General features: G+C 37.6%; 1 protein-coding gene across 1 annotated transcript in view; it reads right to left on the reverse strand.

Moving 5' to 3' along the window:
* Window positions 1–2619: 2619 nt before the first annotated feature.
* Window positions 2620–16179, reverse strand: part of Ndufs1 (NADH:ubiquinone oxidoreductase core subunit S1) — a 35816-nt gene continuing 22256 nt past the window's right edge. Inside the window, 7 exon segments of the mRNA XM_005335103.5 lie at window positions 2620–2970; window positions 5273–5345; window positions 5461–5595; window positions 6647–6822; window positions 9781–9935; window positions 15627–15706; window positions 15708–15788. Coding sequence (XP_005335160.1) covers window positions 2879–2970; window positions 5273–5345; window positions 5461–5595; window positions 6647–6822; window positions 9781–9935; window positions 15627–15706; window positions 15708–15788 — 792 coding nt within the window. The 3' untranslated portion in view covers window positions 2620–2878.

Here is a 16179-nt window from a genome sequence, read left to right on the forward strand (position 1 = left end):
TAACATGTACCCATGGAAGATTTTCATGCTGTAAAAAGCAATTAATTTTATTGAGTGACACTTAACCCAAAAAAGTTATTTCACACATGCCTAGATGGTAATCCAAGGTTCCCAAATGGACTTTACCATATATAACGCCTTTTTCATTTCAGACCTTCTTACCAACAACCCCATAAAGTCTACACACATTCACTGAAGAATACAGTATAAAATACAAAAGGGAGTATGTCCCCTGGAGATCAGCACAGTTCTAAGGGACTGAAAACAAAGAGGTAAAGGAAATATATATTAAATTCAAATACTTTTGGCAAGAATTTGTACAATTTCATGCAACAGGGAATTTCAAACAAAGTACAATTTTTTCCCCCCGTACTGGGGATTAAACCCAGAGGTAACCACCAAGCCACATCCCCAGCCCTATTTTGTATTTTTTTTAGAGACAGGGTCCCACTGCTGAAGCTGGCTTTGAACTCCAAATCCTCCTGTTCAGCCTCCAGAGTGGCTGGGATTACAGGCATGCACCATCATGCCTGGTTGAGGATGAAAAATTCTGAAAAAGCTGTTGACCTACTTGTTGAGGGCCACAGCCAAGAGTCAGGATGACGCATGGCATTTTGCCAAAAGGGAGTGGTTGAGGGGTCATGACAGCGAGCCACTGAGATGATGATGGTTATATTAAGCTGTGTATTCAATTATATATAGACCTTTACTGTCTGGCAATAGTGCGCCTGCTACTTTGTGGAGTTCCCGTTGAGTTCTCACGGGGTCTGAGAGGAGGCGCAGAGCCGGTGGAGAGCTGGGAGAGTTCCCCAGGAGTGTGCATGGAGTGCTGGTGGAGTTCGGGCAATAAAGTTGCTGTTTGAACATACAAGTGCTTCGTGGCGGCTCGGTTATTTGGGCCCAGCCAGACTGTGGCACCTATTTCATACAGTTCTTTTGTGTGTGCATGCTAGGGACTGAATCCAAGGCCTTGAATATACTAAGCACAGGCTCTACCATACTGAGTTAAATCCCTAACCTTGCTGGGTGCAGTGGTATATACCTTTAATCCCAGTGACTGGGGAGGCCAAGGCAGGAAGACTGCAAGTTCAAAGTCATCCTCAGCAATTTAGTGAAGTGCTAAGCAACTTAGTGAGACTATGTCTCTAAATAAAATATAAAAAGGGCTGGAGATGTGGCTCAGTGGTTAAGTGATTGAACTCCTGGGTTCAATATTGGTACCAAAAAAAAAAAAAAAAAAAAAAAAAAGCCAGCCTCAGCAATTTAGTGAGGCCCTAAGTAACTTGGTGAGATCCTACCTCAAAAAAATTAAAAAGGGCTAGGGATGTGGCTCAGTGGTTAAGTGCCTGTAGGTTCAATCCCCAATACCCCTCCTCCCTAATTTTTTTAAAAAAATATATTCCTTACCTTGTATAATTTTTAAAGATAAAGTATCAATGATATACTACCATTTTAAAAACCAAGCCTGGGTGTGGTTGGCATATGCCTATAATCCCAGTGATTTGGGAGGCTGAGGCAGAAGGATTCTGAATTGTTCAAAGCCAGCCTCAGCAATTTAGCAAGGCCCTAAGCAAATCAGAGATTTCCTGTCTCAAAATAAAAAATAAAAAGGGCTAGGGATGTGGCTAAGTGGGTTAAGTGTTCCTGGGTTCAATCCCCAATAACAAACAAAAAAATAATAAACCACATGTATTCTGGGATAGGGATATAGCTCATTGGTTGAGTGTTCACCTAGCATGTATGAGGCCATGGTTCAATGCCCTGTAACCCACCCACCCTGCCCCACATACACACAGAGTAACAACAGATTATCAATGGGAGGGAATTATACACAGCAGTTAGCAATAATGGATTCGGGAGTGAAAGAGAACTGGTGTCTATAACATTTTTTTGCTGTGTGGCTTTGGGCAAACTATTATTATTCCTGGGTTTCAATTTCTTCATCTGTAAAAGAGAGAACAATGCTATCTCCTAGGGTTGTAGCAAGGCAAAAAGAATATACATGTAAAACAAGAGTGTTTGTCACCCAGAAAAAGCTGAATAATTATTACCAGTTATTATTATGACTATTAGTTCAAGATACAGATCTAGTATATGATTACTCCCCCCCACACACACATTTATCCAGCTTGAAAGAATGCTTATATCTTTTCTGTAGCAGTAGAAAAACATGGGGCTCAGGACCGGGGATATAGCTCAATGGTAGTGCATTCAGTCCTCAGTACCATAAACAACAAAAAAACCATGGAACTTAACAGAAGGTCTCCATTTTACCCACTTTACAACACAAATGATCTATGAAAATAAAACAGGGAAGGGGATGTGGGGGATGTGGGGGTGGGGGGAGAGGGGGCAAGGGGTAGATAAAAGTTTATTGGATTAGACAAAGGGGAATGAAGAGAAGGGAGTGGGGATGGGAATGGAAAAGACAGTAGAATGAATTGCACATATTCATATGTTCATGTATGAATAAACGACATGTGTAACTCCACATCATGTTCAACCACAAGAATGGATTCCTAATTAGAATAAGTTTATACTCCATGTATGTATGTCAAAATAATTCTGTTATGTATATCTAAAAAGAACAAATAAAAATTAAATTAAAAAAACCAAAAATTCAAATTTTAAGGATTTTCTTTGTATTTTTCACAAATATTATCAATGCTTTTACATGAAAGAAAAAAATGCATAATGTTTACACAGAATACATAAAGTTTAAACTGCTACATTATCTTATAATTGCAGTATCATTTTCAAATAAGCATGGTATAACCTTAAATATTACATCATTAGATTTCTTTTTGAAAGAGAGGCATTACTCTAATGTAATTGTCCATTCACTACTTGTTGCAAATTTGGGTTGGTAATAGATATTTCAGCATATGGATGGTTCCTCTACTGCTTGAGCACCCTCTGTGACAGCTTTGACACATTTAGCCATTGTCTGTGAGGCTCTGCTAATTGAATCTGAAAGATATTAGGGAAATGAGCATTTAGTTAATACAACTTTTTAGCACACAGTAAAACTTTAATATTATGCATATTCAGGAACCTCCCCCCAACCCCCCCCAAAAAAAGACTATGAGGCTCTATGCAATTATATGTAACCAATTTATTGGCTAAATATTTTTAATAACTACTACAAGAATAATTAAATACCTATATAAAAGCTAGAAGACATATCAATATGCAGCCATTAAAAAATTATAGATAAGGACTGGGGATATAGCTCCGTTGGTAGAGTGCTTGACTCTCATGCACGAAGCTCTGGGTTCAATCCCCAGCACCACAAAAATAAAAAAATAAAATACACACACGAAGATAAATAAGGACCCGGGCATGGTGGCACATGGCTATAATCCATTAACTTGAGAGGCTAAAGCAGGAGGATCAGAAATTTGAGGTCAGCCCAGGCGATGTAGCAAAACCCTGCCTCAAAATAAATAGGGCTAGAGGTATAGCCTAGAGCACCCCTCAATACAATCCCCAGTACAAAAAAAAGGTGCTGGGGAGGAGGGCTGGAGATGTAGCTCAATGGTAGAACACTTGAGGTCTTGGGTTTCATCCCCAACATTGCAGGAAAGGAAAAAAAAAAAGGTATACATCCCTAAAAAGACTAATCAAAATGTTAAAAGAAATTCACACCCCCCCACACACACACGAAAAAAAGAATCTTAGGTACAAATTATATCAAAAATGAAAAATGTTGGGGCTGGGGTTGTGGCTCAGTGATAGAGTGCTTGCCTAGCATGCATGAGACACTGGGTTTGATCCTCAGTAACACATAAAAAAAAAAAACCAAAAACACCTAAATAAACAAAATAAAGGCACTGTGTCCATCTACAACTAAAAATATTTTTAAAAGAGGGGGAAGAAAGAAAAATGCACTCCTGGGGTTGGGGTTGTAGCTAAATGAAGAGCGCTTGCCTAGCATATACAAGAGGGTGCCCTGGGTTCGATCCCAACACCACCAAAAATTTTAAAATTATATAAATAAATAAAACCTATGCTTTTAGGTAGAAAATTATTATTGTCATTATTATTGTTATTATTATTATTTTGGTACTGGGAACTGAACCCAGGAGAACTTTACCACTGAGCTGTATCCCCAGTCCTTTTTATTTTTTGTTTTGAGACAGGGTCTCACTAAGTTGTTTAGGAACTTCTTAAATTGGTGAGGCTGGCCTGGAGTTTTCAATCTTCCTGCCTCAGCTTCCCGAGTCACTGGGATTATAGGCATGCACCACCATGCCCTAGCCTAGAAAAAAAATTATTTAAAATCAAGCTGGATGTAGTGGCTTGTGCCTGTGATCCTAGCTACTCGCCAGGCTGATGTGGGAAGAATGAGTTCACGGCCAGTCTGGGAAACTTTAGTGTGATCCTGCCTCAGAAAAATAAAAAATAAAGTAATATATTAACTACCCAAAAACTTAGATGTTATATCAACTATTGTCAGAGATACAAAAAACAAATTTTGTTTTAGTGTGCACCCCTTAAATACATTCCCAACAATTTACATCAGAAACATTTATTTTTATTTTTTTAACAGTATTGGTGATTGAACCCAGTGACCCTTTACCACTGACCTATATCTCCAGACATTTTTATTTTTTAGTTTGAGACAGGGTCTTGCTAAGTTGTCCAGGTTGGTCCAGAACTTGCCATCCTCCTGCATCAGCCCCCAAGCCTCCTGAGTCCATGGCATTACAGGCCTGAACCACCACTCCAGGCTTTTTTTTTTTTTTTTAAAAGAAGCACTGTTTAACATATTTCATGTTTAAATGTTTTGATTCTTCACTAAAATTATCAGAAAAATTTTACAGCTGTTTATCACTTTGAAATATTCTCCCTAAACTGCTACACAATGATTTCTTCTTATAACAACAAAACTTTACACTTAAAATCTGTTAACTTTTGGAATTTTCAAACTTTTGCTTACATTTCAGAAACAACAAATATTATAATACAATAAGAAAACATGATTGTATTAGTTCTGGTATTTGAAAACCTCTACATATACTACCAATAACAAATAATTACAATGCTAAATGAGATTCTTTTTCTTTCTTGCCTTTCATATTTGGCAGAATCATGTTGATAGTTAGACGGGCGGTGTGTGCGTGCTTTATTGCCCTATTCAGTCAAGCTCTCTATTCTTAACTTACTACTAAATCCGCCTTATGCTCTAAGTTTCATAAAAGCTATCGTGATATTTGTTCTAGGAAAGTAGAAAATGTAGCCCATTTCTTCCCATCTTATAGTTACTTGCCTGTCATATAGAAGTCTTTTATAGTTAATTGAGGTGGAACAAGGGGATCAGCAAGAAGCTGCTGGTTCACAAGCTGCAAAAAAAAGTATGGGGGGGTGTTGAATAAGAAATCAACAATAGTATTGAAAACTAGTACAATTACACATGTAGTTACACTATTATGAAAATGGCACCTGGCAAACTTTTACCTTGGAGAGCTCATTTGCTTGCTGAAAGTAATTAGCTCCTTCCACATCATCATATCGAACAAGATTAGGAGAGACTTCTTCCAATCTGTTCCTCACTTGATCCAGAGTATCATATGGAAGAGTAATGCCTGCAATCTACAATAGATCAGATCGCCAAAAATGACATAAAGCTTTACTAATTAAAAAGTTCAGGGTTGGGCTAGGTGTGGTGATACATGCCTGTATCCCAGCTACTTGGGAAGTTGATTAGGCAGGATTTCAAATTCAAGGCCACCCTGGGCAACTTAGCCAGATCCTCTCTCAAAATAAAATAAAATGAGCTGGGAATACAGCTCAATGGTAGTGTGCATGTAACAAGACCCTGGATTCAAGCTCCAATAAGGCAAAACAAAAGGGTTGGGCATACAGGCTAGTGGTAGAGTAAATACTTAATATGTGCAATGTTCTAAGTTCAATCTTCAGCACATTCCCATATGCATGGGCACACACAAGAAAACAGAATCATTATAAATGATTAAAAAGACAATGCTATGCTAAAGCTACATGTTTCTGTTTACTTGTTATTAACCACATACAAAATTTACAGGGGCTGGGGTTGTAGCTCAGTGGTAGAGTGCTTGCCTGGCACATGTGAGGCACTGGGTTTGATCCTTAAGACGACATAAAAAATAAATAAATTAAACAAAGGTATTATGTCCATGTATAACTAAAAACAAAGAAAAAAATTTATAGACAATAGTGTGTTATTTTAAAATGTGATTTTTTTTTACAGTAAAAGGAGCTAAACAAATGTTTTTAGGTGAAATATGAAATAATAAAAACACCAAATTCAAATCTCCATTTTCTGACCATATTTATACTGCATAGTATTGAAATCCTCTTTGCATTTTAGATTGATAGTATCATTGACTTTGAAAATTATTCTACAACTTGAGAGGAGGAGGCAGAAGTATCACAATTTTGAGGGCAGGCTCAGCAAATCAGCAAAGCAAAACTGTCTCAAAATTTTAAAAAAGGCTAGGAAGGTAGCTTAGTGATAAACTGCCCATGGGTTCAACCCCCAATACAAAAAAATAACCAAACAACAACAAAAAACAGCAAACAAAACAAAAAGAAAATCTTCTAACAAACCGACATGTACAGTATTCTTAAGTAGCATCACTAAGAAATGCCTCAAAAACAGTACCTCAGAAAGGGCTCTGATAATTTTCCAGTCCTCTCGTGCCAAGCCAGGAGGTGTCACTGCTACTTTTGTTTGTTGAGCTCTACCCTCAGTATTTACATAAGTAGCAGACTTTTCTGTGTAAGCAGCTCCTGGGAGAATAACATCAGCTATGGGTGCTCCAACATCACCATGATGTCCTGTGATAAGAAGGAAAATAGCAAACCACAATTTAGTAAAAATCAGGTTCACTTCTATATATAAAGACAATATAAATCCTTTGTAATTCCCATTTTTAGTTTTAAATTTTACTTTTTTGCAGTGCTGGGGATTGAACCCAGGGTCTCATATGTGCTAGGCAAAACATTTGCTATTGAATTATAAATCCATCCATTAATTTCCACTTTTAAGATTACAAGTGTTTCTCTTTTTGTTTTTCTATAGTGGTTCTGGGGATGGAACCCAGGAATGTTCTACTGAGCTACACCCCCAGCCCTTTATATTTTGAGACAGGGTCTTGCTAAACAGGCAAGACAGGTCTTGAACTTGTGGTCCTTCTGCCGCATCCTCCCTAATAGCTGGAATGTGCCATTACACTAGGCTAAAATTACACGTGTTTCTAATAGGAAAACAATATAGTATAATCAAGTCCAAGTTATCCATAGTCCAACTCCCTTCCCTATGAAAATTACTGTAAAGTTTTTGGTATGAATCTTCCCAGACTATTTTATGTAAATACAAAAATATACATATTACACATACATATAATGGATAACTGGGTATGTTCATGCTTACAAGGCGGAAATGATCAGATGTACCACTTAGTGAAAATCAGTAAGCTGGACTGAAACTGTGGAGGAATGCAAAGTATTGAATAGAAATACTTGGGGATTGAACCCAGGGCTTTATGCATGTGAGGCAAGCATTCTACCTACTGACCCATATTCTTTTTTTTTAAATATTTATTTATTTTTTAGTTATTGGCGGACACATCTTTGTTTGTATGTGGGGCTGGAGGATCGAACCCGGGCCGCACCCATGCCAGGTGAGCACGCTACCGCTTGAGCCACATCCCCAGCCCCTACTGACCCATATTCTAATGCTGAAAAAAACATAAGTAGAAAATGAAGAAAATAGTATTCTGAAACGCTATCAACTATTAACAATTCCATAAAACTGGTAGAAGTATTTTTTTTAATAGTTGTAGATGGACAGCATGTTTTTATTTTATCATTTTTTTATGTGGTGCTGAGGATTGAACACAGTGCTTCACACATGCTAGGCAAGTGCTCTGCCACTGAACTACAGCCCCAGCCCAAAGTAAAAATATATTCAAAAAAGAAACCGGAAACAGGCATGGTAGTATACATCTGTAGCCCAGGAGGTGAATGCAGGAGGATTGAAAGTTTGAGACCAGCCTGAGCAATTTAGCCAGACCCTGTCTCAAAATAACAAGAGGGCTGGGGAAGCCAGGTGTGGTGGTGCATACCTATAATCCCAGTGGCTCGGGAGATTGAGGCAGGAGGATTGCAAGTTCAAAGCCAACCTCAGCAACTTAGCGAGGACCTAAGCAACTTAGTGAGACCCCCATCTCTAAAAAGAAGTATAAAAAAGGGCTGGGGATGTTGGGCATCTGGCTCAGTGGTTAAGCACCCCTGGGTTCAATTCCTAGTACAAAAAACCAAAACAAAACAAAACAAAACCCAAAACAAAACAAAACTCTGGGGAGGTACTCAATGGCAGAACAAGACTGGGTTCAGTTTACATGAACACACACACAAAAGAAAAGTTTTACATTATCTAAAGTTTGAACTTATTTGTGTCCACATTTTTTTTTTTTTTTTTTTGGTACTGGTGATTGAACCTAGGGACATGTAACCACTGAGCTAAGTTCCTGGCCTTTTTAAAAAAATTTTAAGACAGGGTCTTCCCAAGTTGCTAAAGCTATCTTTGAACTTGCCATTTTCCTGCCTCAGCCTCCTGAGCTGCTGGGGTTACAGGTGTGTGCTATCACACTGGCTATGTGCATGTTTATATACACACAGGAAAGATACGCAGAATGTACGCATGTCGAAACCATCATCAAACTAAGTGTGGTGGTGCACAACTATAATCCCAGCAGCTCGGGAGGCTAAGACAGGAGGATTGTGAGTTCAGAGCCAGCCTCAGCAAAAGTGAGGCGCTAAGCAAATCAGTGAGACCCTGTCTCTAAATAAAATACAAAACAGCGTTGGAGATGTGGCTCAGTGGTCAAGTGCCCCTGAGTTCAATCCCAGTACCAAAAACCAAAACCCATCATCATGCCTATGTCTGGAAAGAACTAGAAATAAGACTTTAGTTTGTGCATTTTGGTATAACTATATAAAATGAATTATGCAATATGAAATATCATATAATGCTTTTTTGGCACTAAAAAGTCCATTACAAATTTATGCTATTTATATACAAAATAAAGGAAAAGCTTGGGCTGGAGATATAACTCAGTGGTAGAATGCTTGTCAAGCACATGCAAGGCCCTGGGTTCAATCCCCAATACTACAAAAAAAAAAAAAAAAAAAAAAAGTCCAGTAACATGGAACTCAAGTGATATGTTTAAATTTTTATAATGTTTATATAAAAATGTTTTCCCTTTGAAATTAACTACTTTTTTTTGGCAGGGGGGTACTGGGAATTGAACTCAGGGGTACTCAACCATTAAGCCACATCCCCAGCCCTTTTTTTTGATATTTTATTTAGAGACACAAGCTAACTGAGTTGTTTAGTGCCTTGCCATTGCTGAGGCTGGCTTTGAACTTACAATCCTTCTGCCTCAGCCTCCCAAGTGACTGAGTTTACAGGCATGCACCACGGCACCTGTCTGCAAAGTTGACTTTTAATGTTTAAAATCACTGGATGAGAATGTCATAATTTTGCCATTCCTGTCACTGGACATTTATGTTGCTTCTAATTCTTAGTTATTAAGTATCAACAAGTAATAATTCTTGGTAGAAATATCAACCATGTAATAATAATATACATAATGTTTTTTTTAAAAAATGGGGGGCAATGCAGAATTCTGAAATAGAAAATGTTCTATCTACTAACTACATTGCTAAATAATTTTTAATATACACAATGTATAATTATCTTCTGTTTCTAGTGTCGCAGGTACCACTTACCTTGATATACAATGAAACAATCCTTTGGTAAATCCTGTCGTGTGATACAACCTCCATCAGCTCCCAGGAGAAACAACACTTTGGGAGGGTTCTTCCGAATTGCTTCTACCCCAGGTTTATACCCTAGGTCCAAAGCAGCTACTTGGCTTGCAACCCTTAAAGACAATTATGAAATTTTAGCATACTTGAGGGTTTTCAGTATAAAAAATTAAATATCATTTTTAGAATGATACTTAGCTTATATTATATTCAATGCTGTCAAAAACCCTTTCCTACCCACTTAAATATAAGATGCTTTTAGGATACCACCTCTTCATGAAATATTTTTCTGTGTGTGCTAGGGATTGAACCCAGGGCCACATCCCCAGCCCTTTTTATTTTTTATTTTGAGACAGGTTCTCACTAAGTTGCAATCTTCCTGCCTTAGACTTCCTGGGATTACATGCATGCACCACTGTGCCTGGCATGAATATTTAATGGAATAACCTTGGAAATGTTTATGCCAACCACAATTGCATTAAGTTTGAATACTATTTAGTACAACAGACAAAAAATACATTAAGTCAAACGTATTCATTACAGAAAAATCAGATGATTTTGAAAACAGGAGACATTTAGAAGCCACCACTGGTAAAACTATAATTTTAAAAAGTCACTAGTACATAAATGTATCTCTTTATGGAATTCTTTTCCTATGAATATACAATGTACACTTTTCTTTTTTGATACCAGAGATTAAACCCAAGGGTGCTTAACCACTGAGTCATATCCCCATCCCTTTTTATATTTTATTTTGAGACAGGGTCTCACTAAGTTGCTGAGGCTGGCTTTGAAATTATAATCCTTTTGCCTCAGCCTCCTGAGCTGCTGAGATTATAGGTGTGTGATTCTGTATCTGGCTACAATATACTCTTTTTTTGGGGGTGGGGTGTACTGAGGATTTAAGACTGAACTCAGGGGCACTTGACCACTGAGTCACCTCCCCATTCCTATTTTGGATTTTATTTAGAGACAGGGTCTCACTGAGTTGCTTAGAGCCTCGCTGTTGCTGAGGCTGGTGTTGAATTTGCAAACCTCCTTTCTCACCCTCCTGAGCCACTGACACTATAGGTGTGCACCACCATAGTCAGCTACAATACACTTTGTTGTTGTTGTTTTGTTTTGTTTTTTTAAAGAGAGAGAGTGAGAGAGAGAGAATTTTAATATTTATTTTTTAGTTATCGGCAGACACACATCTTGATTTGTATGTGGTGCTGAGGATTGAAGCTGGGCCGCATGAATGCCAGGTGAGCGCGCTACCGCTTGAGCCACATCCCCAGCCCTTACAACACACTTTAAATTTTTTTTTTTTTAGTTTTAGGTGGGCATAATATCTTTATTTTATTTTTATGTGGTCTTGACGATCGAACCCAGTGCCTCATGCATGCTAGTTGAGTACACTACCACTGAGCTACAACCCAGCCCTACAATACACTCTTTAGTGTATGTGCTGTCAAAGTGAGCCCCAGATGTCTGGTCTTTTTTTTTTTTTTTTTTTTTTTTAAAGAGAGAGTGAGAGAGGGGGGAGAGAGAGAGAGAGAGAATTTTTAATATTTTATTTTTTTAGTTCTCGGCGGACACAACATCTTTGTTGGTATGTGATGCTGAGGATCGAACCCGGGCCGCACGCATGCCAGGCGAGCGCGCTACCGCTTGAGCCACATCCCCAGCCCCCTACAATACACTCTTTTTTTTTTTTTTTTTTTTAAAGAGAGAGTGAGAGAGAGGGGGACAGAGAGAGAGAGAGAATTTTAACATTTATTTATTTTTTCTTAGTTCTCGGCGGACACAACAACTTTGTTGGTATGTGGTGCTGCTGAGGATCGAACCCGGGCCGCACGCATGCTAGGCGAGCGTGCTACCGCTTGAGCCACATCCCCAGCCCACAATACACTCTTAAAAGCAGAAAATATATTTTTAAGGAAGATGCTTAGAATAACTTTATTTATTTATTTATTTTTGGTACTAGGGATTGAATCCAAGAGCACTTTATCACCAAGCTCTTTTTCTTTTGAGACAGGGTGTCACAAAATTGCTGATGCTGTCCTCAAACCTGTGATCCTCCTGCCTCAGCCTCCCAAGTTGCTGGAATTACAGGAATGTGCCACTGGGCCTGGCTAGAATAACTATTTTGAATAGTATGGTTGTTTTCATCTAGTTGTTATTGCTAACTTTCTTGAAAAAATAGATATTCTAAGAACCTATAAATTGGTATAATCTTTTAAAAATAAGTTAGAAGCATATATCAATAGCCTCAGAAGTGTTTATCTGGTTTGCCCTAATTAATTTAGTTTTTAGAAATTTACCCTAAAGAGCCAGGCAAGTTATTGTACACCTGTAATCCCAGCCATTTAGAAGGCTGAGGCAGGAGGATCACAAGTTGAATGGTATTACTCAGAAACTTTGCAAAAGTCTGTTTCAAAATAAAAAAGAAATAGGGGTTGCCAGGAGCAGTGGCACATACCTACTCAGCTAGCTACTCAGGAGGCTGAAGCAGGAGGATAAAAGCAAGTTTGAGGCCAGTCTAAGAAATTTAGGGAGACCCTTTCTCAGAAAATAAAAATGATTAGAGATGTAACTAGGTGATAAAGAATCTTTAGGATCAATTCCTAGCATTGCCTCTTGGATAGGCAGAATTAATATAGTCAAAATGGCCATCCTGGGGCTGAGGATATAGCTCAGCTGGTAGGTACAGTGTTTGCTTCGCATGCACAAGGCCCTGGGTTAGATCCCCAACACCACACACACATGCACACACATGCACAAATAGCCATACTACCAAAACGGTTACACAGATTTAATGCAATTCCAACTAAAATCCTAATGACATTCTTCATAGAACTAGAAAAAAGCAATCATGAAATTCATTTGGAAAAATAAGAGAACCAGAATATCTAAAGCAATCCTCAGTAAGAAGAAATGAAGCAGGAGATACCAGACGAATACCAGACCCTAAATTATATTCTACAGAGCAATAGTAACAAAAAGGGTATTGGTGCTAAAACAGATATGTAGACTAATGGTACAAAATAGAAGACACACAGACAAACCCACATATATATGGTTATCTCATACTAGACGAAGGCACCAAAAACATACATTGGAGAAAAGATAGCCTATTCAACAAATGGTGCTAGAAAAACTGGAAATCCATATGTAACAATATGAAATTAAATCTCTCTTTTCCTGCACAAAAACCAACTCAAAGTGGATCAAAGACTTCTAGAACAGAGACTCTATGCCTAACAGAAGAAAAAGTAGGCCCAAATCTTCATGTTGGCCAAGAACTTGACTTCCTTAACAAGACTCCTAAAGCACAAAAGTAAAATCAAGAATCAACGAATGGGATGGATTCAAACTAAAGAGCTTCTTCTCAGCAAAGGAAACAATCAATAATGTGATTAGCAAGCCTATAGAATGGGAAAAAAAATCTTTACCACACATACCTCAGATAGAGCACTAATTTATCTGAGGATATATAAAGAACTAAAAAAACTCAACACCAAAAAAAAACCCCCAAACCCCACAAATAACCCAATCAAAAAATGGGCAAAGGAACTGAACAGATACTTCACAGAAGAAGAAATACAACTAATCAATAAACATGAAAAAATTTTCATCATCTCTAACAATTAGAGAAATGCAAATCAAAACTACTCTAAGATTTCATCTCATTCCAGTCAGAATGGCAATAATCAAGAATACAAGCAAGGGCTGGGATTGTGGCTCAGGGATAGAGTGCTCGCCTAGCACGAGTGGGACCTGGATTTGAACCTCAGCACCATGTAAAAATAAAGGCATTGTGTTGTGTCCATCTACACCTAAAAAATAAATGTTAAAAAAAAAATACAAGCAATAATAATTGTTGGCAAGGATGTGGGCAAAAAGTACACTCGTACATTGCTGGTTGGACTGCAAATTGGTGCAACTACTATAGAAAGCAGTATGGAGATACCTCAGAAAACTTGAAATGGAACCACCATTTAACCCAGTTATCCTACACCTTGGGTTTATACTCAAAGGTATAAAATCAGCATACTACAGTGATGCAGCCATATCAATGATTGTAGTAGCTAACTTCACAATAGCTAAACTATGGAACCAATTTAGATGCCCTTCAACAGATGAATGGATAAAGAAAATGTGGTACATATATACAGTGGAATATTACTCAGCCTTAAAGAATGAAAATATGGCATTTACAGGTAAATAAATGAAACTAGAGAATATCATGCTAAGTGAAATAAGCCAATCCCCCCAAAATAAAATATGAATGTTTTCTGTGATAAGCGGATGTTGATCCTTAGTGGGGCAGGGAGGTAAGGAAAAATGCAAGTACTTTAGTTTCTGTAGAAGGGAGAGAAGGGAGAGGTGGGGCTGTGGGGTTAGGAAGGATGGTAGAATGTGACAGACATTATTACCCTATATATATGACATGATAACACTACTGGAGTGACTCTAAACCATGTACAGCCAGAGAAATGAGAAATTGTGCTGCATTTGTTCAAAATGCATTCTACTGTCATGTATAACTAATTAAAATTTTAAAAATGAAAAGAAATTTTTAAATTTCCCAGCATTGCAAAAACAATGATGAATGAATGAATGAATGAACGAATGAATAAATAAATAGGCTAGGGATATAGCTTGATGGTAGAGCATCCCTGAGTTTAATCCCCAGCACGGATAAAGAAACAAACGAACATACACACACACAAAAAAAACCCAAAAAACAATACTCCAATAAGAAAATAATCTATAAAGTTCAGAAGTATCTGTGTTAGTTCTGAATTATTATGCATTTAAACTTATTGTATCACTGTTGCTGGGGATTGAACCCAGGGCTTCACAAATGCTAGGCAAGTAGCCACCACTAAACATAAGCCCTCAGCCCCTCAGAATTGAACCCAGTGTCTCACATGTGTCTCACATATGCAAGGCAAACGCTCTGCCACTGAGCTATAGCCCCACTGCATTATTTATTAAAATTCATTATTTTTAACAGTACATGTTAAAAAGAAGGAAACAGCTAAAAATTTTATAGTAATTCCTGATATTAAATAAGTATTAAGAACTTCTAATCGTAGGAGGAAATTCTTATTTGATAATGAAAATCAGTTAAAATCAGAACATAAAACTGTACTCTTGGTACGAGTTCAACTATAAAACTTACACACACACACAAAAAGACCCAAAGAAAAGGCACTGAAATAACAATTGTAATTTTCTACATTGTATAATAAGGGTCACTTCCAGTTTTGCACAATTTCTTCTCTTTGCAACTTTTCTAAAACCCTGTATTATGGACAGTAAGAAAAAAACTTTTTAGTAATTCTCATGTTATTTCATCAAAGCCAGAAGATTTGTTGCAGTTTTTGAACCAAGGTGTAGCAAATATGATACATATTTTAAAATATTCTCATTTTTCCACACTCACTGCTATTTCTTTTTTTTCTTTTTGCAGTACTAGGTATTGAACCCCAGGCCTTGAGCATACTAGATAAGCACTGAGCTACCCTCCAGCCCTTTTTGTTATTTTTTAAAAATTTGATACAGGGTCTCACTAAGTTACAGAAGGTAACCTTGAACTTGTCAGTCCTCCTGCCTCAGCCACCCAAGTAGCTGGGATTAAAGATATGCACCACCATACATTAGTTATTATCTTGGGTTCTCCTTACACAGACAATAATGGTTCATATTTCACATCTGTAATGGGGATGAGGTTGTTCAATGTTGACGGTATCAGGAGTACATATACACAAATTAACTTGGATTTTATAGTATGTAAAAATAATTACTCAACAAACCTATGAAGAATATTCATAACTTTCCAATCATCAGCAACACCACCAGTCACCCGAATCGTTTGTGCGATGCTAGAAACAGCTTGCAAGAATTGCTGCCCCATCATTTCTTTGGAGTGCAGAACTGCCTAAAATCACCATTGGTTTTTTAGCATCCTTTAAGACCTATTAAAAAAAAGAAGAACAACTTAAGATTTTAAACTACTACTAATCACATGCGCATTGAAAATACGTTGTTCAAAGTTTAGTTTTAACATGAAGAATGTCTTGGATTTGCTAGTCAATATACAGACATAAATAAGAACCATACTTAGCCAGGCACGGTGGCAAACACCTGTAATCTCAGCAGCTCAGGAGGCTGAGCAGAAGGATCATAAATTTAAAGCCAGCCTCAGCAACTTATCGAGGCCCTAAGCACTCCTGCAACACCCTTCTCTGAATAAAATATAAAATGGGCTGGAGATGTGGCTCAGTGGTTAAATATCCCTGGGTTTAATCCTCAGTACAAAACAAAACAAAAACATATTTAGGTTCATCAAAAGCCAATGCTACTGTG

This window comes from Ictidomys tridecemlineatus, chromosome 7 (genome assembly GCF_052094955.1).
Source record: "Ictidomys tridecemlineatus isolate mIctTri1 chromosome 7, mIctTri1.hap1, whole genome shotgun sequence".
NCBI classification, from domain to species: domain Eukaryota; kingdom Metazoa; phylum Chordata; class Mammalia; order Rodentia; family Sciuridae; genus Ictidomys; species Ictidomys tridecemlineatus.